Source organism: Tympanuchus pallidicinctus, unplaced genomic scaffold (genome assembly GCF_026119805.1).
Source record: "Tympanuchus pallidicinctus isolate F22 unplaced genomic scaffold, pur_lepc_1.0 scaffold3, whole genome shotgun sequence".
NCBI classification, from domain to species: domain Eukaryota; kingdom Metazoa; phylum Chordata; class Aves; order Galliformes; family Phasianidae; genus Tympanuchus; species Tympanuchus pallidicinctus.
In genome coordinates, this window is record NW_026294747.1 from 15,351,572 (window position 1) to 15,376,959 (window position 25,388).

The 25,388-nt window shown below is 50.2% G+C and overlaps 1 protein-coding gene across 2 annotated transcripts in view; it reads left to right on the forward strand.

Annotated features, from left to right (window-relative positions):
* The window catches only part of HRAS (HRas proto-oncogene, GTPase), a 35,025-nt gene extending 13,902 nt beyond the window's left edge, over positions 1-21,123 (forward strand). Inside the window, exons 2-7 of one of the 2 annotated variants that reach the window (XM_052694944.1) lie at positions 4,528-4,594; positions 11,307-11,460; positions 15,864-16,042; positions 18,134-18,293; positions 18,827-18,951; positions 20,834-21,123. In XM_052694944.1, the coding sequence (XP_052550904.1) occupies positions 11,350-11,460; positions 15,864-16,042; positions 18,134-18,293; positions 18,827-18,946 (570 nt within the window). In that variant the 5' untranslated portion in view covers positions 4,528-4,594; positions 11,307-11,349 and the 3' untranslated portion in view covers positions 18,947-18,951; positions 20,834-21,123. The remainder of the gene's footprint in view (positions 1-4,527; positions 4,595-11,306; positions 11,461-15,863; positions 16,043-18,133; positions 18,294-18,826; positions 18,952-20,833) is intronic. The other variant, XM_052694946.1, reaches the window with a different exon arrangement.
* The last annotated feature ends 4,265 nt before the right edge of the window (positions 21,124-25,388 follow it).

Here is a 25,388-nt window from a genome sequence, read left to right on the forward strand (position 1 = left end):
ACAGTTCAGTCCTAATCTCTGAAGTTATTCTTATTTTCCAAGGAAGGAGCACTGTGTCCTTCTAAAAAACATTTGAAGAGAAGTGGATCCGTAAAGTAGAACCCCCAGCTGGAGATAGTTTGGTTGTTCTCCATTCACTTTAAAACGAGTAAAGCACGTCCCCAAACCCAAACTCTTTCTGTTTGTTCAAAAGCAAAGACTTTGTGACTGTTCTCACTGACTGGCTTCTCAGAGGGCTCATTTCCATATCTGATGAGTAATTTCTGAGCCCAGCCTTGTGAGGCTCACAAGATGGATCGTGTCGTGACAGGAGCAAGGAAGCATGCCTCATCGGATGAGTCTGGGTTGTGTTTTCAGCAGCACCAGTTCACATCAGCTCATTTTCTTGTTTTCTTTTTCTTACCTGAGGGAGAACAACCCAGTTCTCCCTCTTGTTTGCTGTTAAGTCTAGAAGTGCCCTCATGGTCTTGGAAGGTCAGCAAAGGCACCATGGACAACTTTTTGAGGGCAGTGGTGAGGATATTTGGAGAGGAAACTCAGGCCACACACAGCACCAGCTTGTTGGTGCTGCCATGGGCTGTAGCCCAAGGTACTCATAGGAGTTTCTGCTGCCATGAGCTTTCAAAACCCCTTCTAGAAAGCAGGGTGAAGCTTCAGTCCCTGCATCTTTGCTGGTGTTTGTGAGGGCAGGTACTGAACACAATGGTAAGCAGTGCAGTGAAAGATCAGGGCTGGTTTGCAGATTGATGGGGACTGATAGGAAAGGGTAACAGTATTAGATGCTCCCACTGGTTGCTTGCAGAGCGATTTAGGTCATATAACAGATCTTCCCAACCCATACTTGAATAGCATATATCCAATGTGGTAGATTTTACAGTGATGAAGCATTATTATCTTTTGGGGGATTGAGGAGAGCTGCTTGGATTTTTCCCACTGGACTGAAGGGAAGGTCATTTTATTTGTTTATTTACAATTATTTTTAAAATTATATTATAAACCAAAGCCACACTGTTACGAGTCAGCATGATTGTTACTGCAGCAATTCCTCCATTTGTGTTGCCTACGCATTACCTAACAGATTCCCTCACCTCCACTAGGGTGGGCAAACCTAGAGACTCCTTTGTAACATTTACAGGCTTATTTCTGTCACTCTTCTTGCAGAAATTCCTCGGGGAGGCTCTGCACATCCTTGGGAGTGCTAAGGAAAAAAGGGGACACTTGGGTAGAGTTTGGAGTAATTAGGAGATTTCAAAACTTGTTTTAAGTCTAGCATTGAAATGCGGTTCATTTCTTTGAATTTTACCATTTCTGCAGCTCCTTCCTGGTGGCTCTGCTGGCTTTCCCTGTGCCTCCAGGCTGAATGAAGGTGTCTTTCTAGTCCTTCATTTCCCAGGAGATGTGAGGGTCTACCTTGCTTCTGTATGGAGATTCTGAGAGGCTTAAGTGCACCAAGTGTTGAAAATTAAAACCAATAAGATCAGGTGGCTTCGCTGAAGAGATGATGCTTTTTACCATGGCTTCAAAAGATGAGGATTTGACTGCTGACTGGATGGCAGGGATACCAGAGCTAAAGAAGGACAAAATATAAGTTGAAACTTTGGTATAAGAACCCCTTTTCTTGTTTGGAAAACAGCCAACAGGATGAGATCTTGCTCCAGTGCTGGTTTTGGTTTCCACTGCAGAGAGAAAAAGAGAAAAAGATCATTTGAGGATCCATAAGAATCCTGCGACACCTTCCACATTTTGACGTTGCTTATACTGTCCTAAGGAACTTCATGTGCTGGGAGCTGAGCCAGGCTGAATGCAGTTTTTTAACCGTGTTTATAATGGGAAGTGTGTTACAGTTCAAAGTTCAAAAGTCCTTCTCTTTTCTCTTCCGTTTTTTTTTTTTAAGTATGATTGCCTATGCTGATAATTAACAATACAGTGAAAGAAAGCATGCTGGTCCTCATGCATGCGAAATCTGACCGTGCCAGTTAAGATCAGTGCGTTAGCCCTCTTGCTTCCTACTTCATTTTGCTAATGTGAATAACATCACGCTTGTACCAAGCATGTTATGCTGTGTGCTAATGTTGCCAGACAACTTACCTATCTTTTTGTTCAGCAGATTGCTCTCCCCAAGCCTGCTGGTTCTGTTCTAGCAGAAACATCCAGCTGTGTGCTCTCAGCTCAGGCTGTGGGCACAAGGCATGTCACCTTTTCCTGCTGTTTTTGTGCTCATCCCTCAAAGCCACCTGTTGCCTTTTTCTTCCTGATTGGTTGCTCTATGTAGAGCAACAAGAAAGCTGAGTCCAAGAGGTAGGGACTTGCAGGGTCTCTGGGGTGTGATGGCCTCAGACAGCGCATTGGAGATGCCAGCCCTGGACCTACTTGTGGCCTCTACTGTGGTGAGGTGGAGCCACATCTCTTGTTGGTTTGGTGTCTCACTTTTTGTGAGATTTCTTCCCAACCTTCATGTGCCTTTGGATGCTGGCTGTGAGCCTGTTGCTGCAGGCTTTCAAGGAGATTCTGGAAGGAAACCTCCTGCTTTTGCCCATGGTGCCATTCTGAAGACTGTGAATGATCCTTCTTCTGTCCTCTGCATGGTCAACCCCAGCCATTGACAGGAAGCACCGTCTTGTGGCAAAAGCAAGAACTTAGGGGTACAGAAATGCACAGCTTCAACCAAAGCTTCCCATGTGACAGTGACACTTCGTTGCTGTGGGTTCCTCACTGCAGAATGGAGTTATTTCCTTGGTCTGCTGCACTGAGAGTTCTCAAGGGCTGGGAGAGCTGCAAGACCAAACCCTGCCGGAGATGGAGGAGTGTGTTCCATCATGTCCATGCTGTGATGCCTGCAAGGCATATCAGAATCATAGAATGGCCTGGGTTGAGAAGGACCACAATGATCATCTAGTTTCAACCTGTGATGTGCAGAGTTGCCAGTCACCAGACCAGGCTGCCCAAAGCCACATCCAGCCTGGCCTTGAATGCCTCCAGGCATCCACAGCCTCCTTGGGCAACCTGTTCCAGTGCTGGATGGAGACCCTGCGTCTCTTTATCCCTCACTCCACAGCCAAAAGAGGGAGACTCCTCCCTTCCCAGCAGGGAGATGTCCTAATCCAAACATAGATCTCATGCCTTAACCTTCAGACCTCTTTGTCTCTCTGTCAAAATGCTGTTGTGCGATAGTTGCTTGGTACTGCATGCACAACACCGGTGGGCTCTGCCTGCCTGCAGCCCCATCCACCTCGGCTGTCAGATGGCTGCATGCACAGCTGCCTGAGATCTCTGCTCAGCACCCACCTCGCAGCTCTGTAGTGCAGTGTTATCGCTGCAGAGCGTGGTGGCTGTGTGCTGGGTGGGAGGGGGTTTGTTTAGCTGTCCTATAAATCAGCAGCATGCGCCAGACTCTGCTGCATAATGTCTGATGCATATTCATGCTTGCCAGCAGTGGGGCCGGGACAGCATTGTGTCACCGTGTTAATAGTGTGCCCCAGAGGGAAGGGAAGGAGGAGGGGGGCTCAGCAGCAGCTGCCTGCTTGCTTCCCTTTATCTCCTCCCAGCTGCCCGCTTGGCCCCCCAGCACTCACCCTCACTTGCTTTTCTGTTGCATTTTTCCTGCCTCTTTCTCCCAGATTTGCCAAAGCACATTTGATTTTGCTGCGGTACCTTCTTTATTCTCCCAGCTCTGCTGCTAAACAAGGGTATGTGCCTGTAAAAGCTCTGCAAGGGCTAAATGAATGCAGAAGGATGATCGTTATATTTGATCACATAAATTAAGTGGCTTACTAATCAAGGAGACACTCTGGAAATATCTGATTTTGTCTGTTCAGGGTCGCTCGAGCTGTTCCATTGGGCTCTGTGTTTGAATGAGTTGTGAGAGCAGCTTTTATCGATGTCCCCATGGGAATGGAAAGGCAAGAAGGGAACTCACTCTTGTTCCTTCATGCCACTGGAGACGATCCCTTTGCTCCCATACACGCAACAAAGAGGAGACTATTGCAGCTGTGCTGCTCTGCCCTGTCTTAAAAAATGGGGGGAGAAAAGGCTGTGAGCCACAATTCTCTAGGAAAGATAGAACTTTGGAGGATGTGATTAACAGCCTGTGGTATTGTGTGAGAGAAGGCGGGTGGGGATTGAGTGCTTGGTGAAGTCAGGTTGTGCTCTAACAAGAGGGATGGTTTCTTGCTCCTTGGGGAGGAGACCTGTGGGATCCTTGCCAAAATATGATGATGGTTTGGAGCTTTTGTGGGTTCAAGGGGAGGCTGGACGAGGCCTTGGAAAAGAGTTCTTTTGAGGGTTGCTAAGCAGACAAGCTGTGCCAGGCCCAGGAAATCCCCTGAGCCAAAAATAATCGGCTGCTGGGTGAGTGGCAGGGGAAGCAGCCTGTGGGTATTGGTAGGGAAGGGTGGGTCGTCAGCCGCACCAAAGCGTGGATGCTGAGCTGTTACTCTTACTCCAGAATAGGCTCCATATAAGAATATTCTCCTTTGCACAGCCAGGGCATTGTCATTGCTCACTCCTCTCTGTTTCCTCTCCTTCCAGGGGGACTTGAGCCATCCCCAGAGCTGAGGACCCTATTTCTCTGCAGGGCCAGTTAGCCATCCAAAGGGTGAGTGAATCTGGGGGTGTGTGGTCTCCCACCATCTCATTCCTTCCTCTCATTTCCTGCTGCTGACCAGCAGGCTCCAGCCCTTCTCACCTGCTCCCTGTCCCCCCATCTCCCTGTCTGGAGCGTTCTGCTGCAATATCTCTAGTAAGGTGAGGCGTGTGCTTCATGTACCACTTTGTTCCTGGAGGCCAAAGCATTCTGATACTCTTCTAATACTATCTGCTAAAAAACTGGCCTTTTTAAAAGGTTCTTTTCCATGATTTTTTTTTAATAGAAAAGTAATAGCAAAACAATTCCTGCAACTTCCTAGTTCCAACTACCTCATTTCCTTGTCCATTTGCTCTGAAAGTTCATATGCGTTAGGCTTTAAAGCAAGCAGAAAGCTGAACAACCAGACACATTCTGCTGCAAGTTTTTCTAAAGGATTACAGCTTAGAAGTGTTTCCTGAAACTGGCTTCTTAGTTTTTCCTTGTCAGCAGTTGTTTGGGAGGAATGGGGAAGGGTGGGGTGAGAGAGGAGGGGGAATGCAATTCTTGAGCGTGTGGTACAGTCTGTTTGTATGGAAGTGATGGGGCCAGTGAACAGTCTTGCTGTAAACCTGCACCAAACATTTGCCAAAACACAGAGTAGGCCCCTCCTGGGCAGCAAGCAGAATGTTGTCTGTAACCTCCCCAAGCACACCGAGCTCTGCCCTTGGATTTTCAGTGCTGCTGTGTCACAGCCATTCCTCTGGCAGCAGCTCTCTTCCTCTCTTGTTCCACTGGGTCTGTGCTTTGGAGCATCTCTGCGCCCTCCCCGCGCTTGTGACACAGTTGTGATTTCATTAGGATAATTGGAGAGCAGTTTGGGCTTTCCCACTTGATTTACTCTGCCTCTCCAAACATCTCTGCACATGGAAGCTCAGCTCGGCAGGGGAGCTGTCAGCTCTGACAGCCAAACACAAAGACCCGGCGGGGAACCAACGGCTTTCCCATCCAAAACCTACACATGGAGCTTTTTGTCTCCTGTTAAGACCCTGGATTGGAAGTCACTTGTCTGAATTTAGTTCCTGGCTTTGCCACTGATGATGAGATTGGGCCTGTTCCTTTGCATGGCTATGCCAGTCTGCAGGATTAGGAGGATGGTGTTTCTGCACATCAACACTGACCCCTGCTCTAGCAGTGACTGGCTTGGTGGTTAGGGGTAAATACCTACATTTGTCCCTTGCATCACTGCAGCAGCAATCCCCTGCACAGGCAGCAAGGAGCCAGGCTGCTGCTTCAGGGAGATGGGGACACTGGTGGGTGCTGGAAGGGGCTGCGCCCCAGCGCTGCCGCTTTCTGTTCACCAGCAAGTAGAGGTTGCATTGGAACTTCCACAAGTCACCAAGTGGACCAGGCTACTGTGGAACAACAGCATGGAGGTGTTTGAGAATCTTGGAGATGAGGCACTGAGGGACACGGTCAGCGGGCATGGGGGGAACGGGCTGAGGGTGGGACCTGGTCACCTTACTGGTCTTCTGCAGCCTTAATGATTCTGCTATCCTTTGTAATCCCACCCTGTTATCAGGCAGCAATGATGGAAAGTGAGACCCCACCACAAATTGCAAGCACATTGCATCACCTGACAGCACGCTGCATGGACGTGAGCAGCCCAAGTGCACTTGGTTTCATCTGCTGCTGGAAATTCCTCCTTGCCAGCGTACGCAGGTGTAATCAGAAATTAAGGAAATCTGTTCTCACGCTCAGACCAAGATCAGAAATGCTGGCTATCAGCCGCAAGTGCTGATGGCAAGTGCTACTTTCTGCATTGAGCATTCCTTGGGGATAGGCTGCAGTGCTGTATTACAGATTGGTGATGTTTATAAGCTCCTGAGATAAGGGCCCTGCTAATCTTTCTGTTGAATGTTATCATTTTGATGGCCCACGATAGCTAGGACATGATTTCTTCATAGAGAATTGATTCAGAGAGAAAGCTCTTGGACAGCTGGTGTGATATTGATATTTATGCAGGTTGTTACTGTTTCTGGTAGCTTAATAAAGCAGTTAGGCAGAGTTGTAATTCCCCAATGTTTTTCTTACAAAGTAAGTTGGCAACAAAGTACTTCACTGAACTTGCAGTTCAAGAGGGCCAGGGAGATCTGCACAGTCAGAGCAGCCTACCACCAACAGCAGGTGATGTGCTGCTGCTGCTTTTATTAAATAAAGCCATCAGGCAGGGTGCGGCGTGAGCAGCTGAAGTGCAAACCAGGGAATAGAAAACTGGCAGCGGTTTTGGTGGGGAAAGCATCATCTCGTTTCCTTTGTCTTCCTGTCTGTTCTGGCCTGTGTGACAGTATACCTGGGCACTGCCTGCTGCCATCTGCCCCTCTCCTAGCAAAGCACCGACGGCTGAAGGCACAGCATTGCCTGTGGGATGTTGTCAGCGTGATGGCGAGGGAGGAGGAGCAGGGACTTCAGAGGTTCTTTGTGGTCCCTGGTTAGAGGGGTTGTACTGCCAGATGTGTTCTGACATGAAACACTGCTGGGCACCATGTGGGGACGTATCTGCGTCTGCTCAAGCCCTTGTGCAAAGCTATTTCGTGCATGCTGATGAACATCTAATGGAGGACATTTGTTGCTTCTCCAAAGCAGGGTCACCGCTTGCAACTGTTGTGACATCTTTGGCATCCCTCTCTCTTTTTATCTGAGGGCTGCATTATCTGAGCTTTTGAGTATGAAGCCAGCAAGCCAACAGCCAAACACACTGTGTTAGATTTGCAGCCCACTTCTTTGTTAATTTAAAAAGCAGCAAGTAAATGAAAACAAAACACTGTGGATAGGCTGTGATTCATACCAGAGCATCAGCTTGCCAGCCTCATTTTCCTACTGTCTTCCAGGCTGGGCAGGTCGCTGAGAACGTCAGTGTTTTGACCCTTGAAAGGAAACATGACGTGTCATTTTAAACTGCTGGAGAAGTTCATTCTGCCCCTTCAGAGGCTGTGTTTTGCAACACTGGTGACAGCGTTGCATACGAGCAAATGGAGGAGTCCGGGTAGTCACAAGAGTGAGCCAGCAAGGTTTGCCTTGTCAAAGCAGAGTTTCTGAATTGCATTTTGGGTCTAATCATTCCTCAGTTCTTGCGGACAGGGCTTTTGGAATAAAGGACGTGAAGTGTGAATGCTATTCAAAGATATTTGCAGAGGTGGAACTGATAACTTATGTCATTAAATGAACCCCCTGTTGACAGGTAGAGTGTAATAGTTCAGTAATAAACAATATTTCTGAAATCTCCACCATGGTTGGCTTCTGTGGCAGTGCTGTGCAAAAGTCTGTCTCTTGGCTTGTTTACTTGGATGGTGTCCATTTAAGGTATACAACAAAGCAATGGGATGAAAGGAAGGAAGCAGAGAAAGCTCCTCCAGCGAGATCCTGTTTGAAGGATGTGAGAGCCTCCTTATCAATTAATGCATTGAAAATCCACTTCATATCCCTTTTGCTTGACACCTGACATGATGAGATGTCAGAAGTGGGCCAAGCCTCTTGAGTTCCTCATCTCTGCTTGTGCCAGATGATTTTCTGGAGATTTCTCTATGCTGTCCCAGCTTTGCACTGAATTCAGCTGTGATCATCAGAGAGTCAGGTCCCCAGAACTACCTCTCCTTCTGCTAATGCAGCTCCCTGCTTAAGAGGAGAGGGTTTGCAGGACATCAGGTCATTCTCTGCAGAAAAGCAGAGACTTAACTGGGGTCCTGAGGAGCACCCGTAGCCTCCAGGCTTTAGGTCCAAAAGCGCTGTTCAGTCTCTTTACTGGGAGAGCTTGCACCAAGCACCTCGCTCATTGCTCCTGCAGCCAAAGCCTGGGTGCTGCCCGGCACACACAGCACAGGATTTACAGGGCTGTGCCATCTGCCTGCAGCACAGTCTCCATCCCCTCCATACACGCAGAGATGGGATGCGAGTGCCTGTTGGGGCTGGGGCGAGGCGCTTGCTCTCCCTGCTTCCCCAGTGAGGCTGGCAGATGGTTCTTGTTTCCTGAAGCTGTGTGGCTCCTGCTGCCTGGGAAATCCACAGCGTCGGGGGAGGACTCATGGGCTACTGGGCTGGGAGCAGCTGCGCTGCCAGGCGGAAGCACTCAGCTTTCCTAGACAGCTTTGAATGGGAGCCAGGAGCCCTCTCTCTACGAGAGAAAATCCACGAGGTCAGGAAATACAGCAGCAGCTCCAGCTCCATGCTAGGGCTGTTGGCTTGGCACTCAGACTCCAGCCCTCCTCTTCCCAGATGGTGCTCCTGAACGGCTCCCAGCCGTGGGATCCTGCTGAGCTTTTTGTTGGACTGCCTGGCACAACTTTCTGGGGATCCGGCTGCTGGGAACAATGCTGGGCACCGCAGAGGTGGTACATTTGGGTAGGAGTGGAAAACACCAGGGAGCAACTTGGTTAGTCCTGCAGACTGCTGTTCTTGCTCAGCGTGGGACTGGGAAGCTGTGCTTTTGTGTTTTCCTCTGTTATTTTTTGGTCAGTTCTGTTTGGGCTCCACTTCAGCTGCTGAGAAATGCAAACTTGTTTTTCCTCCTCTGCAAATTCTCACATCAGAAAAAGCTTTCACAGCAATTGCCAGGCTGCACGTCTCCATCCGGTGCATCCAACACTGCTGTGGGCTAACAGAGAATGTCTGCTACCATCTCTCATCACTGCCAGCATCCTCCGGGTGTCGTGGGAGTCAGCGAATACTGAAGCTGCAGAGTTCTTGTATGTAAACTTTCTTTTGTAGGAGGAGCACTTTTGCATTGCATGTGCACTCTTCAGCTTGTTCAGTGCTGCCTTGACCTCTAACTCATTAGAAAATTTCCCTGCAGATAAGTTGAAACCAGGCACTTCCCGAAGGACAGAACTTTCCACTGCAGTTAAAGATCACTCCAGTTACATCTGCAGTTTCAGTTGTCCCGTCCACTTGCGCAACACACAAAGCAGGCTGTGACTGTCGGGTGGTGAGCTGACTTTTCAATCTTGCTCTTCAGTGAAACTATCTGGGAATTGCTCCCAAAAAAAAAAAAGGGATTGGAGAACTCTTAAGCTGAAAACCTCCCTTGGCTTTTAGAGCCTGACTCTCTGCCACATGGTGCTGTATGGCTCCTAACCAATCTCTTCCCCAGCCTCAAGAACAGAGATCCATCAGACTTCTCTGGGAAGGCGTGGACCTGGGGTTTCTCTTCATTTGCACCTTATTTTCTCCCTAGCTTCTGTAGCAGTAGAGAAGGGCATCGGTGTGGGACCAGAGGTCTCACCTGTTTGAGCTCTGGTTGCTCTTTTGCGGCCATTTCCTTGCTTGTCCTTGAGATCCTGAGTGCAGGGAAGGACATGATCTTTGTCTTCCTGCCACTGAGATAGCAACTGAGAAAAGGGCTTTGGCAGGCAGTGGCTGTGTCTGACTGCCCCAGCCCTGGTGGGTGATTGAACTGTCTGAGTGGTTTAAGGTTGCAGTCAGATGGGGATTGAAGTCAGAAAGTTCTGCCCTACTTTAGATTGGATCCTTGCTGCGTTAGCAAATTCAGTAGCTGCAGACATGGGCTGGATGCAGTGCCCATTGCAGGAACACCGTGTACCAACCGCCTGAACAAAGCTCATCTTCCAGGGGACGCAGCAGCTCCTGCCAGCATTATCACACTGCTAGGCATCATCTGATGTGAAATACTGTGCTCCCAGATCTCTGAGCTGAGCAAGTGGCCTCTTTCTGAGTGCTTGTGTACTGCTCAAAGGGCCGTGCCCCTTCCTGGTTATTTGCTTTACCAGCAATTTGACTAGAGATGGCCAGGAACCACCCTTCAGCCTTAATGTTTTTAAATGTACTTTCTTCAAATTTCCCTGCTGGGTTTTGAGCTGCTAGGATCCCTGCTCTTCACAGCCTTTCCCAGAGCACTTAAAGCTCTTTGTTTCTCTCTCCATTTGAACTTGCATGATAGATCTCTTTGTAATGGTTGGTAAGTTCAGGGGGATTTCTGTTCAAGCCTTCAGGGTTTTGTAATAGTCCTCTGGTAAGCTCCATATTGAAGTTCCTCTTTCTCAGTAGAAGAGGAGCTGAAATTCTCATTTCTCATTTACACAACTTTTTCTTTGGTCTCCTTACCTACAACTTATCTCTCTCTTATCTCCCATGCATTGTATCACATACAGGATGCATCCAGACTGTCACCCTGAAGGACTGCAGAGTGTCAGAGTTACACATTGGGCAGTTCTGTATACAGTTTGATTGATTTCTTTCACTGTTTTGAAGTAACCTTTGCTGCTGGTAGAGGGTATTAGGTGAAATAGCTCTGGATGCTGCAGTTCTTTGCTGTAATTTTAGAGCAAGCTTCATGGTTTAGGTGAGGTCATCTCACATTTGAGACCCCAGAGAATGGGATCATAGAAGGCAGTGCATTCTGGAGGCACAGCACAGGGCAACAGAGTGAAACAAATATCATTTTCTCTGCTTTCCAGGGTAGTCAGTGTACTGGAGGAGGAGCATACAAAAAATCCTCGACCCTTGGGTCATCCCATCATCTCTGTCACTGACCACATTTTACAAGAGGGTACATCTGTGAGCTTGGGCTGGGAGGCCAGAGCAATACTGGAGCAGAATACCTCACAGGAAGAATTTAATAGCTAGAGCAAACTCATGTTTCAAGTACACGGATGCCCACTTTTCTGCCTTTCCCAGCCACTGGTTTATGCTCCTCACTCTCCTAACGTGGTGGCTGTATTTCTCCCTGCAGGTGGTGGTGCTCCTGGAGGCCCTGAGCTGGGGTCAGCTGGAAGATGACCGAGTACAAGCTGGTAGTAGTGGGAGCTGGAGGCGTCGGGAAGAGCGCTTTGACAATACAGCTCATTCAGAACCATTTTGTTGATGAGTACGACCCCACAATAGAGGTAAGCAGCCCTGTCTACTTGTTTTGATACTGCTTTTTTGCACTTCGCTGCAAACTTGAAGCGTGCTCGGGTTGGACTCAGGACTGAACCCGGTCAGGGACCTTCCTTTGCTTCATAAAGCTGCTCCAAGTTGCTGCATGTGAATTCAGAGGTCACGGTGTCCTACTTGTGTCTCCTGAGGAAGGACAGTATTGTCTGCTGGAGAGAGATAGCACAGCATACACAGCAGCAGGCACAGCCTCAAGGGCCCGATGGGCAGCACAGAGCTCCTCCTGTCTGAGGAGGTGGTTGCATAGAGAGCAGGTAAAGATTTGAGACTCAACAGCCATTTTATGCCTGTGCTTCCATTTCTCCTCTTGTGCAAAGTAAGGATGCGACCTCCTGTGCGTGATGTTTTGAGATTTACTGATGAAATTGGTTCTGATGACTTTTGTATGTCCTGTATGATGAGATAGGTCAGGAGTCCAAACAGAGGTAAAGGCTGCTGAATTTCTTTTAAGAGACACTCTCTTGTCTCTGCAAAGCAGGGAGCTCGTGAATTTTCTTCAGGCCACCTAACACTTGGTTATGGATGAGCTCTGCAGTAGGAAGACCAATGCTGTGGTTCTTCCCTAGGGCTTGCAGGCCTCATGAAATAGCTCTGGGAAAGGAAAACAGGGAGTGCTTTTCTGTGGTTTGCCTTGAGTTCCAGGTCTCTATCCTCCTCTAAAGCATGGTGAGTTCCTTCTCCAGCAGGAAGCAGAGAAGAGAGATTGTGCTGGCAAGGTCAGTTCTGCACACCCTCCATTGCAAGGAGTGAGAAATGGATCATAGAATCATAGGATCACCAAGGTTGGAAAAGACCTAATAGAGCACCCAGTCCAACCGTTCACCTATTCCCAATAGCTCCTACTAAACCATGTCCCTCAACACAACATCCAGCCTTTCTTGAGACAGCATGGATCTGCCATGTCCTGTACTTACCTGGAGAATCAGCCAAGTGCCTCTGTAACACCATGGGAAGCACAGCAATAACAGCAGAGTAGCATGGCCCTAGGCTGCAGCAAGTGAGCACTTGTTCAAATGCAACAGCTGCTGACACAGAAATAAAGGAAAGAAGCTACTTACCTTCAAGAAAGCCTGAGATATATAGGGATGTCCAGCAAGAGCCCCTTGCCTCTACTGCTAACCCTTAAAAGAGGTCTGGGAAGGGGTGGATCCTGGCTCCCCCCCCTTCTGATCACTCAGGTATCTTGCATACACCTGAGCTCCCCTGGTTGGCCCTGCCTTCCCACCAGGTGCTCCATCACTAGTTCAAGCTGTGACTTAGCACTTCCATTACAGCTTGTGCTTCTATTGGTTGTGCAGAAGGGGTTCAGTGCTCAGAATCCAGGTTTCTACATTACAAACATAAGCAACAAAGATTTTTTTCTCTTTACCTTTTTAAAACGTAGTCAGTTATCAAGCTGATTTCACTGTTCCATCACTGCTGGAGTGATGCTAATTACCCACTGCGTGACTTACGCCTCGTTCTGGGAGAGATCTGCATGGTGCTGTGCTCGCATTTTGGCTCCTGGCTGCTCCTGCCCTGCTCTGTGTGAGGAGTAGGTTCCCCTGGGAATGCAACTCACAGCTCTGTCACGCCTCTCAGACAACAACCTCCCTGCCTGCAGTCCTGGAGGAGTCTCTACCAGATGTGTATAAATACAGCTGTGGTTACTGCAGTTGTTATTATTATCATAATGCCTAAAAGGTCCCCGCTGGGGTCAGAAATCTATTCTGGTAAGTGTTGTATGTGCAGTCCCCACCCTGAAGAGCTCAGCACTTAAATAAACAAGAGAGGCAAGGCTCGTAGAAGGGCTGAAGTGGTCTTATTATCCTACAGATTGGGAGGAGGAAAGCACTTAAAGGCACATGCTATTACGTCATTTGGCAAGGTCACCTAGAGAGTCCATAGCGGAGCCTGGAATTTATTTTAAGGCTCCTGAGTCTCAGTGTCGCACCTTGCTTAAGGAGCCAGCTGCCTCCTTCCCCTCTCCTCTCCCCTCCTGTGTTCTTCCCCTGTAGTCCATTCCGTTCCATTTCGGTGTCCCTCCTGCCTTCTCCTGCTGCAGATTTGCAGACCTGGACCCCATCCCCCCCCCAGAGGTGGCTGGGACGTGACCAGCTCTGCCTTCCTGTGCGGCTTCTGCTCAGTGAGAGCTACACACCCATCTCCTGGGGTGGGATGGCTGTTTGGGTGGCTCTGCTGCTTTCTTAGAGAGCTGTGCCAAGTGGCTGTGGGCAGAAGAGCTGCTAGTGGAGGGGCACCTCCCTGGGAGCCATCAGTGCTGGGTTCTGGGGAACAGTGGGAGAGGTGTGAAGGTCCCTCTGCTACCTCAGACCTGGAGTGGGCAGGTGCAGCTCTGACCCAGTAATGTGCTGGGATTCAGCCTCCTTTGTGTGCCTCCAGCTGTACGTACCCTGCAGGGAATTTAGTCCATGTAAACATGCCACGGGAATGTAAACCTTGTGTAGTGTTTCACAGCGTGCCCTGCCCACTCATGCCGTGAGTGCTGGGGACAAGTGGCTCTTTTCATGTTTCTCACACTGCTGTGGGGGGGACTGCAGCTCCAAGCTGCTACCTAACCATGCCTTCATCTCTCACTTGTTATCAGACAGAGGATCTCTCCTCTCCTCTCCTCTCCTCTCCTCTCCTCTCCTCTCCTCTCCTCTCCTCTCCTCTCCTCTCCTCTCCTCTCCTCTCCTCTCCTCTCCTCTCCTCTCCTCTCCTCTCCTCTCCTCTCCTCTCCTCTCCTCTCCTCTCCTCTCCTCTCCTCTCCTCTCCTCTCCTCTCCTCTCCTCTCCTCTCCTCTCCTCTCCTCTCCATCACTGCAAGCATCCAACTGTGCACACAGGGCCCTAAAGAGGAGTAGTATGCATAAAAGAAGAGGGGTGATAGGAGAAGCAGAGGGCAGGGCTGGGCTGCAGGGGAAGGAGGTGTTGCAAATGGGATGTGGGAAGGAGGCATGTAGACCCAGATGAAGTGAGGCAGCTGCAGGGAAGGCTGTGGGGACACTGGGGATATGCCTGCATGGCCTCCTGCCGTCGTGGTGTAGTGCTGATGTCCTGACTGTCCTCTGCTCCCACGAGCAGCCCCAGTGTCCTGTCTTAACGCCTGCAGTCCCAGGTTCGCATTTTAACACTGTGTCCATTCAAATCAATTTGCTGGAAAAGAATCTGCAGGATCTCCAGCCCAGCAAGGGGAATGGGGTGCCAGCATCCTCAGGACAGTGTGGGGTCCCTTCTCATCATGTGCTGTCTGGCTGTGAGACCTCCTGTAAGCGGGGACTTGGCGATAACACGTGAACGTGTGTGCTGGGACACTCGTCCTCTGGATGTGAGCTGGGATGTAGGGAGGGGAGGGAGCAGTGGCAGATGTGTGTGGCAGACAGACACGCACGATCTGCCCTGTGCAGCACTGCCCTGCACCTGGGAGGCGGCTGCAAGTGGTGGTGGAGGGAACACTTAATTACAGACAGATTAATGAGAATTACGTGGCGTGCTGCCCAATTCCAGAGCTGCTAGGGCTTCCTATGTAGATAGAAGCGCAGTGGCAAAGGATGGGGTAATTGCCTGCTGAGAAGGTCAGAGTGGAGCCCCATCTTGGCTGATCTCAGAGTGGAGTCCCGGAGGGTGGTGTTTGTGTGGCAGTAAATAAAGGGCAGAATCCATGCTCTCTTCCTGCACTGCTGCCAGTCTGTTAGTGACCTTTGCCGTGCCTGTTGTCATCTTTGGGGCTATTTGTCAAAGCTCATCTGAGTAGTGACATTGTCACTACTCTGTCACCATCACACCTGTGCATTTTTCACACCTTTGGTTTCAGCTTCATCCTCTGGCTGGGAGTTGGAGTCACCAGGTTGTACCCAATGTACAGCTGCTGGGAGCTGCGTTTGGGAGACCTTTGGGGGAGAGCCTGGGAAAGCACTCTTGGTGCTTTCTGGGCCTCCTCGCATGTGCGATAAGTTGTAATCATCTCACCGCAGAGAAAAGCACAGCTTCAAAGACCTGCCATGGTGCTCCTCACCCTTCCCAGATCCCCTCTGGGCACAGACTGGCTGTGGGAAACACCCTCCTTGCAGCCTGCTTTGTTATTTTCGTGTTCAAACGACAAGAGGTTCACTATCACACCCAGTTTGCTCCCTCTCTGGTTGTGACTGCCCCCAGTGCCCACTCCATGTCAAGGATGCTGCAATTCCAGGTGGTGACTGCCAGCAGGCTCCCTTTGTGTGTGCCCTCTTCCAGCCCCTCAGAATGGCATGCAGTGCCCGGAGCTGTAGGACCAGGTGCCAGAAGCCTTCCCAGCACCTAGCAGCACTTCTTACATGTAGCAGGATTGCCCTCCATGAGGCCTCCTGGCTGACCTTCTCTCTGCCCCTTGGCAGGATTCCTACAGAAAGCAAGTTGTCATCGATGGAGAGACCTGTTTGCTGGACATCCTGGATACGGCAGGACAAGAGGAGTACAGTGCCATGCGAGACCAGTACATGAGAACAGGGGAAGGATTCCTGTGCGTCTTTGCCATTAACAACACCAAGTCCTTTGAGGACATCCACCAGTACAGGTGAGCATCTCTGCTGCTCCCACCCTGCCTTTCCTCTTCGATCAGTGCTGCCCACACAGACAATTAGTGTGAGCAGCAGCCCTCCAGGGAAGAGGCCCAGCAGACGGCTGATGTCAGTGACTCCGATAAAACCCATCCAAAGGGATTGCTTGTGGCCCCTGGGGACTCGGTAATGTAATGTTTAAGTGTTTATGGTGACTAAAGGGAGAGATGATCCCTTACGACCCCCTCCCTTCCCTCTCTGATTAATGGAATTGCTTTGCTACTGAAATTGATCTCAGCAACTTCTGCTCTGCAAAGGATGCACGGGATGGCTGGCAGGCATCAACCTGCCTGCTTTGAGGAGTTGTATGAAGACGTGCCTCTGGGCTACTGCTTCCTCTGCCTTCTGAGGGACTGCGTGCCCCATCAGTAAAGCTTGCCAGTGACTCCACCAGCATGTGGTATCCCATTTCACCCCACCGATCACCCCAAGCCCTGCCCAGATTGCAGCAGCCCCCGCTATTCCAGTCCTGCCTTGACAGATGCCTGGAGCCAGCCCCAGGGGCTGAGAGCAGTGTAGGAAATGACTCACTGCAGCTTCCGCCCGTGCCTGCTTCCCTGCCACCTGAGCCAGCCCTGCCCGGTGCCTGGAGCTGAATGGCAGAGGTGGGGAACAAGGATCTCATCCGGAGGTTGACAGGCAGGAGTGGTGCTGCAAGCACAGCTCCCAAGGCATCCTGCAGCTCCCAGCACAGACACAGCCCTGCCTTACTCAGAGCTGACAGGCGTGTTCGGCACGGTAACTGCGTGCGTTGGGCTAATTTGGCTTGTTGGAGCTGAACTGTAGGACAAAGGATGGGATTTTCCTGAAGCACCTGAGGGATTTGTTAGCATTCATCCCACTGCCTTGTGCAGGGGCTGGTGCCTGTGAATCACTCAGAAGATGGCTCGATTTCAAGCCCCGGTTTTAATCATGATGTAAATCACTAGCTTTAATCTCATTCCACATGTGCTCTTTGCATTTGCACTTTTAGAATAATTTTCCCCAGAGAAACACTCACTCTCACTGGTTCGGGGCCATTAGGAGGTATCTCTTTTCAGCTAAGTGTAGCACTGTGCACTAAATTTAGTGCTGGGGTCTGATGGTCAGGATGTTATATCGAACATCTAAGTGGCTTTATGGCATATCCAACATATATTCAGACCTCATTTCTAGGTTCTACTGTATTAAAAGAAGATGATTGTGGGTTTTTTGTTGGTTTTTTCTTTGACTGTGATGCATGTCCAGCTGCTTTGGGATGGAAATTTGAATTCAAGTAAAACGTAGAAAGCATCATCTTAAAAAAAAAAAAAGAAAAAAAAAAAAAGTACTTAGTTTGGTTAAATAAAACCACATCAATTGTTCTGGTTACATAAGCAAAAAAAGCTGTTCTGTGTCCCAATTTAAATGATGTATTAAACAAAGGAAGTTATTATCTGTCGTGGGGGAACAGAGTGCATTGTTTGTGGCCGTAATGGCCTGAAGATTGTAGAAGCAGTAGATCTCATCCTCGCCCACCTCCTTCCAATCAGAGGTTGGAATGGAGAACTGTTACTACTTCCTTGGTTCCCAGTTGGTTTCTCAACTTTGAGTGAACTGAACTAAGCTGAAACGAAGCAAATATTGTCTGTGCATCTGCAGGAAAGGCTGCAGCTGCCAAACACTGCTCTCTCAGCTCAGCAGACTCTGCTTGCAGGTGTTTTCCTGGTGACTTTCACCCACTCAGGGCTCACTTGGTCTAAAACGTTTGCAGTACACAGGTAGCTGCTGGAGTGTTCTGCTTTGTTTGACTTGGGCCATACTAGGAGGCTGTCTTCGTGCAGACTGCCATAACTGCAAGCTGAATTTAGCAAACAGCTTCATTTAAAAGACAGAAGCATGTTTAGTTTTCTTTTCCAAAGGTGCCCTAGCTATTGGGAGTTCACTTGCTTACATGCTGTGGTTGCACACGTGCTTCTGGAAGCCCTGCACTGGGTGTGTTGTAGCACAGCAGCTCCTGGTGAAGAAGTGACCTTGCTGCTGTGCTGGTGCCCTTCCTCCTTTCACTTTGGCATCTCCTCTTCTGGCAGGGAGCAGATCAAGAGGGTGAAAGACTCAGATGATGTTCCCATGGTGCTGGTGGGAAATAAATGTGACCTGCCAGCACGGACAGTGGAGACCCGGCAAGCGCAGGACCTGGCCCGGAGTTATGGGATCCCCTACATAGAAACGTCGGCCAAAACCAGACAGGTAGGAGGAGAGACATCAGGGCTTTAAGGCCTGCGAGTGGAGAATGTTGCCCAGACCCAGGGCAGGGGGAGGTTGATGAGCCACGGCCTCCCTGATGGACAGAGGAGGGACTGCCATGCTGACTGTGTGCTGGAGTGCCAGGCGAGCAGTGCTCCAGCTGCTCATTAGCCAGCATGCTGAAAGTCTCTCTGACAGCTTCGGCATGGCAGCAAGCTGGGAAGGGAGCATGAATTAGAGCACGCCAGCACAGGCACTGATTTACCGCTGTCAGGATGCTGGGAATGAAGCTGCCAGAAAACCCAGCTTCAAGCTGACTGCAGCCTCGTCTTGTATGCAGGCTGTGATCGATGGCCTGAGTTCAGTTATGGCACTGGGAGATAAATCCAGGTGGCACGATCTCCAGCCCAGCCCCAGGCTGCTGTTGGTCTGTGCTGCCTGGAGGCAGTGCTGGGGCTCCTCACTGGTGGGCAGAGCCATCGCTTCTCCCCGCTGCCCTGCCCTGCTTGGAGCAAAGCGCTGTGTGTTTCTTGCAGGGCGTTGAAGATGCCTTCTATACCTTAGTGCGGGAGATCCGTCAGCATAAACTGCGCAAGCTGAACCCACCAGATGAGAGTGGCCCTGGCTGCATGAACTGTAAATGTGTGATATCGTGACTATGGTAAGTTCTGGGAGCAGGAGATTGAGTGTACAGAAAGCAGGGTGGGGGTGCTCGTCTGCAAACACGCATCAGAAACAACTTCAGTGATGGCTATTTCTTAATAAAAATGTTGACTGAAATAGCATCTTCTGTCAAAACAGAAGGTAAGTCAGGTTTTCCCACTTTCCTGAGGAAATGTGTGGGAGGAAAGGATTTTTTTTATTTTTTCCCCTCACTCAGCGGAACAAAATCCTGCAGAGCACTGAAAGAAATGCATGTTTTGTCCTGCCGTCCCCAGGGAAGCTCCTTCCCGTGCTGGAGAGGAGTGATGCTGGTGCTCCAGGTGTGCAGCTCACCATGTGCGCCAGCCTGGCCTTAGAGCAGCTCAGAGGAAGAGCTGTGAGCACATTGCCTCCTACTGCGCTGCATCAACTGCGCTGTCCTACAGCTCCAGAGCAGATACATGTGACTCTGAAAGCCCTCTGTTCAGCAGAAGAGTTTTCCTGTTAGATACATCCCCCAGGATATTTGAAACTGATGCAATGTTGAAAATTAGACATCAGGGAGCTGTTTTGCTTTTGTAAACTGTGTGGGATGGAGCCAAAAAGTGTTTTGCAGATTGCTGCGTTCACTTGCCTATTATTCTTTTCCTTCTTTTTTAATTTTTTTTTTTTTTATTTTAAACGATGTATGTATTCAAGTCATGGCAATCTTGCTGGACAGCAGGGAAGGAAAGCTGCTATTGATTAGCCTGGGTTGGGTGGCCATGGGCCAGAATGCCCATGTGGTTGGCTTCCACATTTAAGGGGACGTCTGTCTGCACAGTCACTCCTTTGGAAAGGAGGAGATGGGCAGTCAGGGCTGAGTGCTCCAGGACCACGTAGAAGGAACACCTGAAGGTTGTCTCCTAGAGACAGGGACTGTGAGAAAAGCCTGCATGGCCATTGGCCTTGGAGTGATGCCATTTGGGGAGTATCCCAAATGTCCCCGACTGGCTTTTTGTCCCTTCTTACAACTTCTGGAGTCCTAAAGTGACAGCCTGTGTTCCACAGACTGCGAGCATCTCACTGAGCAAGGAGGTGGGCAGCTGTTTTTCCTTCGCTGCTTTTGGAGGCAAAAAGCCATGAGTATAGCAGAGTTCTTTTCAAAGCAAGCGGCACTGGCAGTGTTTGCTTCCTATGGGCTGAGCACTCCACCCCTATGCTCCCCCAGGCCGGCCAGCTGGGGGCTGCGTTGTGCCTAGCATGCTTATCGCTGCAGAGGGAGCCTTCCAGATGTTCAGGACATCCAGATGTTCCGTGGCGTTTCCTCCGGATGGGGATGTGAGCGTGGGGCTCATTTCCTGCTCTGGCTCACAGCTGACAGCGAGTGGGGACACACGGGCTGGGCTGAGTCCCCATGCAGGGATTGCCAGGAGCCGGTCCCCATCACCACGAGGGTGGCCAGCACCAGCATCCTCTTCAAAAGAGAGGCTGGCCATGGAAAGGAGGGGCTTGTTCTCTGCTAATAGAGTGAGTTGCCCATGTCTTTTTCTGCTTCCTGGCTGTGGGTGATTTCTAGAGGGGCAGAGGAGGACATGTAAATACACACAGAGACGCACTGGCATGCTAAGATGCTTCTATGAATCGCACAGCCTGTAGCAGATCCCCCCACGTGGGCAGGAGAGAAGGTGGTCTTTTTGAGACCAGAAAGCATGTGTTTTGCTGCTGGGGCTCCTGTCGTACAGCAACGTACAGCCCTTTTCTTAGGGCAGTGCAGCCCCAAGAGGTGACTCCAGCAAACAAGCAATGCCAGAAAGTAGAAAGCAGATAGCAAATGCAGGGTTGTCCCAAAGCGTGAGGGTTGGCAGCGACTGGTCCTGAGAGCAAGCGGGAGCTAACATCTCTTCTCCCTCATGTTTCAGCTGACTGGACCCTGACTTGGAGAGGTGTCCGCTGTGCAGAGCACAAGGAAAGAGGTGATGCGAAGGAAGAAACAAATGGATTCAGGGAGGAGTGGAGGGGGAGGGAGAGAGGAAGAGGACGGGAGAAGTGCCAGCCCCTCCAAGGACTATCTCGCACTTCACCAAGGCCAGCAGCAGACGACTTTTGGTTCTTTCCCCATCCCCTCCTCCTTTGGCCTCCTCCCAACCCGGCAACTGTACAAAGCTACAGATTGAATCACAGTAAATTATTATTTGATGGTCTCGACAAACCGTTTTGATGGCTCTGTCCAGAGCTTGCTGCCAATGGTGGCTCTGGGAGGATCACAGGGAACAGGAGAGTGGGGAGGGGAGATTCTTGGGTTTCATCTCTGAGTGAACCACCACTGTGCTGCAGACCAGAAAGGCAACAGAGTCGGGCCAGTGATTTCAACATGGGTGCAAGGCAAACCTCTGTGAAGCAGCTGTGAGCCCACATGTTGTTTCCTGGAGCCGAGTGTTGTTTGAAGAGGTCTTGAGGTGGTTAAAGGCCATCTGTTGGCCTCTGTGGGAAAAATCTTGCGCAGGTATCCCCAGGCAGTGCCAATGAACAGTCAGAGATGAAACAGAGGTGGGTTCTGTGCCCTGCAGATTGGCGGCTAACGGGCTGCAGGGTGCCAAAGGCAGCAGCTGTGATTGCACAAGGCCTCGCTTATTTTCACATCCAGGGATTTGTCCTTTATGTAAAAAGTTCTGCTGCACCACTGTTGTTGTCACACGCGTTTGTTTAATTAGCACCGAAATCCACTGCTGGCCCCCAAGTTTTGGTTGGGTAGCAGAGTGCAACCAGCCTGAGCCTGTCCTCAGCAGTGCCCTGGGCAATTTGCCTTCGCCCCAGACCGTGTGGGATTGTTACAAGCTCAGATGTGATGCCTTGAAGCACTAGGGAGGAGCTGAGAGCTGCATTTAGAACTGGTGCCAGTTGGGTGCTTCCTGGGTTTTTCTGGCCTGAGCGGCACTTCAAGCAGGGTAGGAGCAGAGGACGGCTTCTTGTTCTACCCAGCTTTGTATGGTAGCGCAGGGTTTGGAAAAGGCAGCAGTTGTTGGCCAAGGTACTTTGCTTGGCTGCTTGCAGCCTTGCCCAGCAGCAGGCAGCTGTCTTTCTGGCACCAGTTCCAAAGTGCTCATGTGTTCTGGAGGCAGAATTTTCCTTCTTCCCTGCAGCACCTGGCTGACACTAACACCTGCTTAGTGTAAACACCTCGGGCTGCTCCTGGCTGTCAGCAGGGTATAATCGGTCACCAAACCTGGCTGTCCTTTGGAGGCTGGTGCATGGGCCTCCCTGTGGGCATGCCTGCCATCAGCCACTGTGAGTACATCTGTACAAGGGGCCAGTGGCATTTCTCCAGCACAGGCCATGCTGTTGTGCAGGCTGATGGGACTTGTGTCTGCGCTAGCAGACCCCAGGGAGAGCACCAGAGGAGAGAGGTGATCGGTGTGGTAGAAAACCATCCTGCAAGGACTAGCCCAGGCCTGAAGAGGTGTAAGTGCTCAAGGAGGCAGAGGCTGGGAGCGGCAGGGGCAGAGCATGAGTCACATCCCTCATGTAGCAAAATGGGTACAGGAACCCTTCTGCCCTGCAGTACAGAGCCACGGCCCACTGGGAGCATCCCTGTAAGCTGCCTCTCACCCCACTGCCTTTGCTCTGCCATGTTGTGCAGTGATAGAAACAAAGAACTAACGCTGCTTGGCATCGATCTTTGCTTTCGACCTGGGCAAGAACTGACTTGCACTAAAAGCTTGCTTTCCAGACTGTCTGCTGCAAAGTGCCATGTCAGCACGTTCTTGCACACAAACCACAGTTGCAAGGGATGTGCTAGAGCAGTAGCAGCCAGAACACAAAATCCTTCAGCAGTTTGTCTGGGAGCAAGGAGCCACAGTATGAGCACTTCCTTTTCAAAGAGGTTTCTGCATCCCTTAGGCTCAAGTTTTCTTGCTCAAAAACGCTCTGGATCTGAGCAATACACTTGTTACCTGAGTTTGCTCAAGTGTCTTCTAGTTGCAAAGCAAAATTCTATGCTGAAAATTGGAGATGATAGGTTGGGAGCAAAAGGAGGTGCTAAAAGCTTGACACAGCAGTCCTTCCTCTCAAATCATGCGTTGTGAGATTGCTGCTTAATTCAGTAGCACGTCTTTGTTCCAGGACATTGGCTTTAAGCTGAGGAAGGCCAGTCTCAGAGCAATCATGGCAGCTTTACAGCATGGCAGTGAGATGAAGGTAGGCAAAAACCAGGCCCAGCTGCTTCTCTCAGTTGGAGCTGTTGCTTTGGACTTGGTATTTTGACTTGCTGACTTGGTGCTTGTGGTCTGAATGCAGGAGAGCATCTTGTTGGTAGAGCAGCTGTAACAGGATGTTAGTATTCACAAGTTTGCATATTGAGTATGAGTTGAATACTGTCCATTCAGTGGCTGAATTTCTTGAGTCTGAAAGTGATATCAGGGTTACACAGTTCCGTTACAGTGACTGTAAGGCTATAGAAGGAATTACTACAGTTGGAGTTGATTCAGGAATTTCCTTGTAGGCATTGTATGTTCTGGACCATAAGATGTGGTTTTGAGATATTCCAATAACTCATTTTCCCTTACGGCAAGGAGTTCATTGCCCCTCTCTGTTCTGATGCTGTGGCGCGAGCTTAGGTAAGTGGAACAGGCAGTTCTCTGAAGAGCTGCACATTGTATAGCCAGGTGTCTTGAGTACTCAGTGCATTTTGCTATAGTTTGCACACCTGCTCCCATTTGGCTGCCATGTTCTCTTTAGCTGGCTGTGGCAAGGCTGGACTACACTTGGTGCTGTGATGTGCACCTTGGGCAACTACAAACACTGTGACCAAGAAGTTTTCAGGCAATATCACACCAATTACCTGCTGAGGCTGCATCTCCTGTGCTGGAAGAGGGCCTTCTTTGAAGCTGTAGCTCTGTTCTGCTCAGATTCAGCTCTCTCAGAATGGACAAATAAACTTTTCTCTCCTGCACCATTCAAGAATCTCACACCCTACTAGAGAGAGATGAGAGTTCAGAGAGATCACAGCTGAGTCAACTGATGTAATTGCTTACAAGCTCTTAAAGATGCTGATGGAGTGCTGGAACGAGTCTCATACCTTTTTTGGTCAGTCATAGCTGCAACAGAAGCACTTTCCTAAGCCAACAAGAGATGGTAACTTCAAAACGGAGGAGTTCCTGGTGTTTGCTGAAGGTTCTGACATTGTCTGAATTGAGCTGAGTTTGCTGAAGTTGGCATGGGAACTGGATGGTGTTTAAGGCCTCTTCCAATCCAAACCATCCTATGGCTCTATGTTTCTGTGATTATATGAGTGCAATGGGACAAGCACGACAGTGCTTGATTCCTGGGTAAATGTGTGAGCCAGAAGATGCTGGCAAGAGGTGCACAAGGTACTGGTGCCAGCACCAGGGCAGTGCCACCACTCTGCTGTGGCAAGAAAGGTACAATCCAGTGCCTGCGTGGCATGCAGGGACCAGGATGCCACTAAGCAACTCCTAGGTCTGTTTTTCAATGACCAAGTGAGCTGGTGCAGAGAGAACAAAGCTCTGCCTACAACATGGCTTAAGCCCAGCATGACCCTGGGGAAAGCCCTGCCCTTCTGAGAAAAGCCACTGAGCCATCAAACTTCCCGTGCTGCTCTTGGCCTTGTCTTGCTGGTGTAGCTTTGGGTTTGCAGTGGAGGAGCCAGCAATTGGTGTAATCACGGAGCTTGATACCAAAGGGCCACTTTCTCTGCTACACAGCTGCAATACCCCGCAGCCTGCAGGAAGGACGTGGAGGGTGGAGTGCGGGAGAGGTGCTGCCCACAACGCAGTTCCTGCAGGATGCTGTTAGTGATGAGAGGCACCAGTGAATGGCGTCAGCATGAATCAGCCCTGACTCAGCGGATGCTGCGTGGGGGCACACCCGTTCTGTCCAGGCATGGCCCTCTGAGGGCTTCAGGCAGGGAAATCGGCGTTAGCCTTGGGTTCCCCACTGCAACAGAGCCAGTGCAAAGCACTGCAGAAGGGTTGCGCTGGGCTGTGAGCACAGGGAGGCAGAGAGGAGCGGGTTCCTGTCCTGCTGCTGGGCCCCACTCAGCCCCCTGGCTGCCGCCTCAGGAGGGAGGCACAGAGCCAGGATCAGCTGGGATGCAGCTCTGTCCCAGCCACGACTGCTGCTTCAGCTAACGTCTCCACTGTTTGCACACACGGAAGCTCACACTTCTGCACGCATCAGGGAAGCACCAGGCCCTGCCCCAGAACTGGAGCGATTTTCCATCTGCACGTTCACCTATGAGTAGCCCAGCCCTTCCTCCTGCCTCTAACACGGCTGCTGCAAGGAAGCACTGGGGGGGGAGGGGGGGAAAGCAGCTTTACACTAACCTTTCACTATTACCACCATGTCAAACAGAGCACTATGCATAGTCTTTCTGGATCACAGCTAAAAGGAACGACTGACTTTCTTTTTTTTTCATCTAGCTTCCTTACAAAAAAACGAAACAAACCAACCAAACAA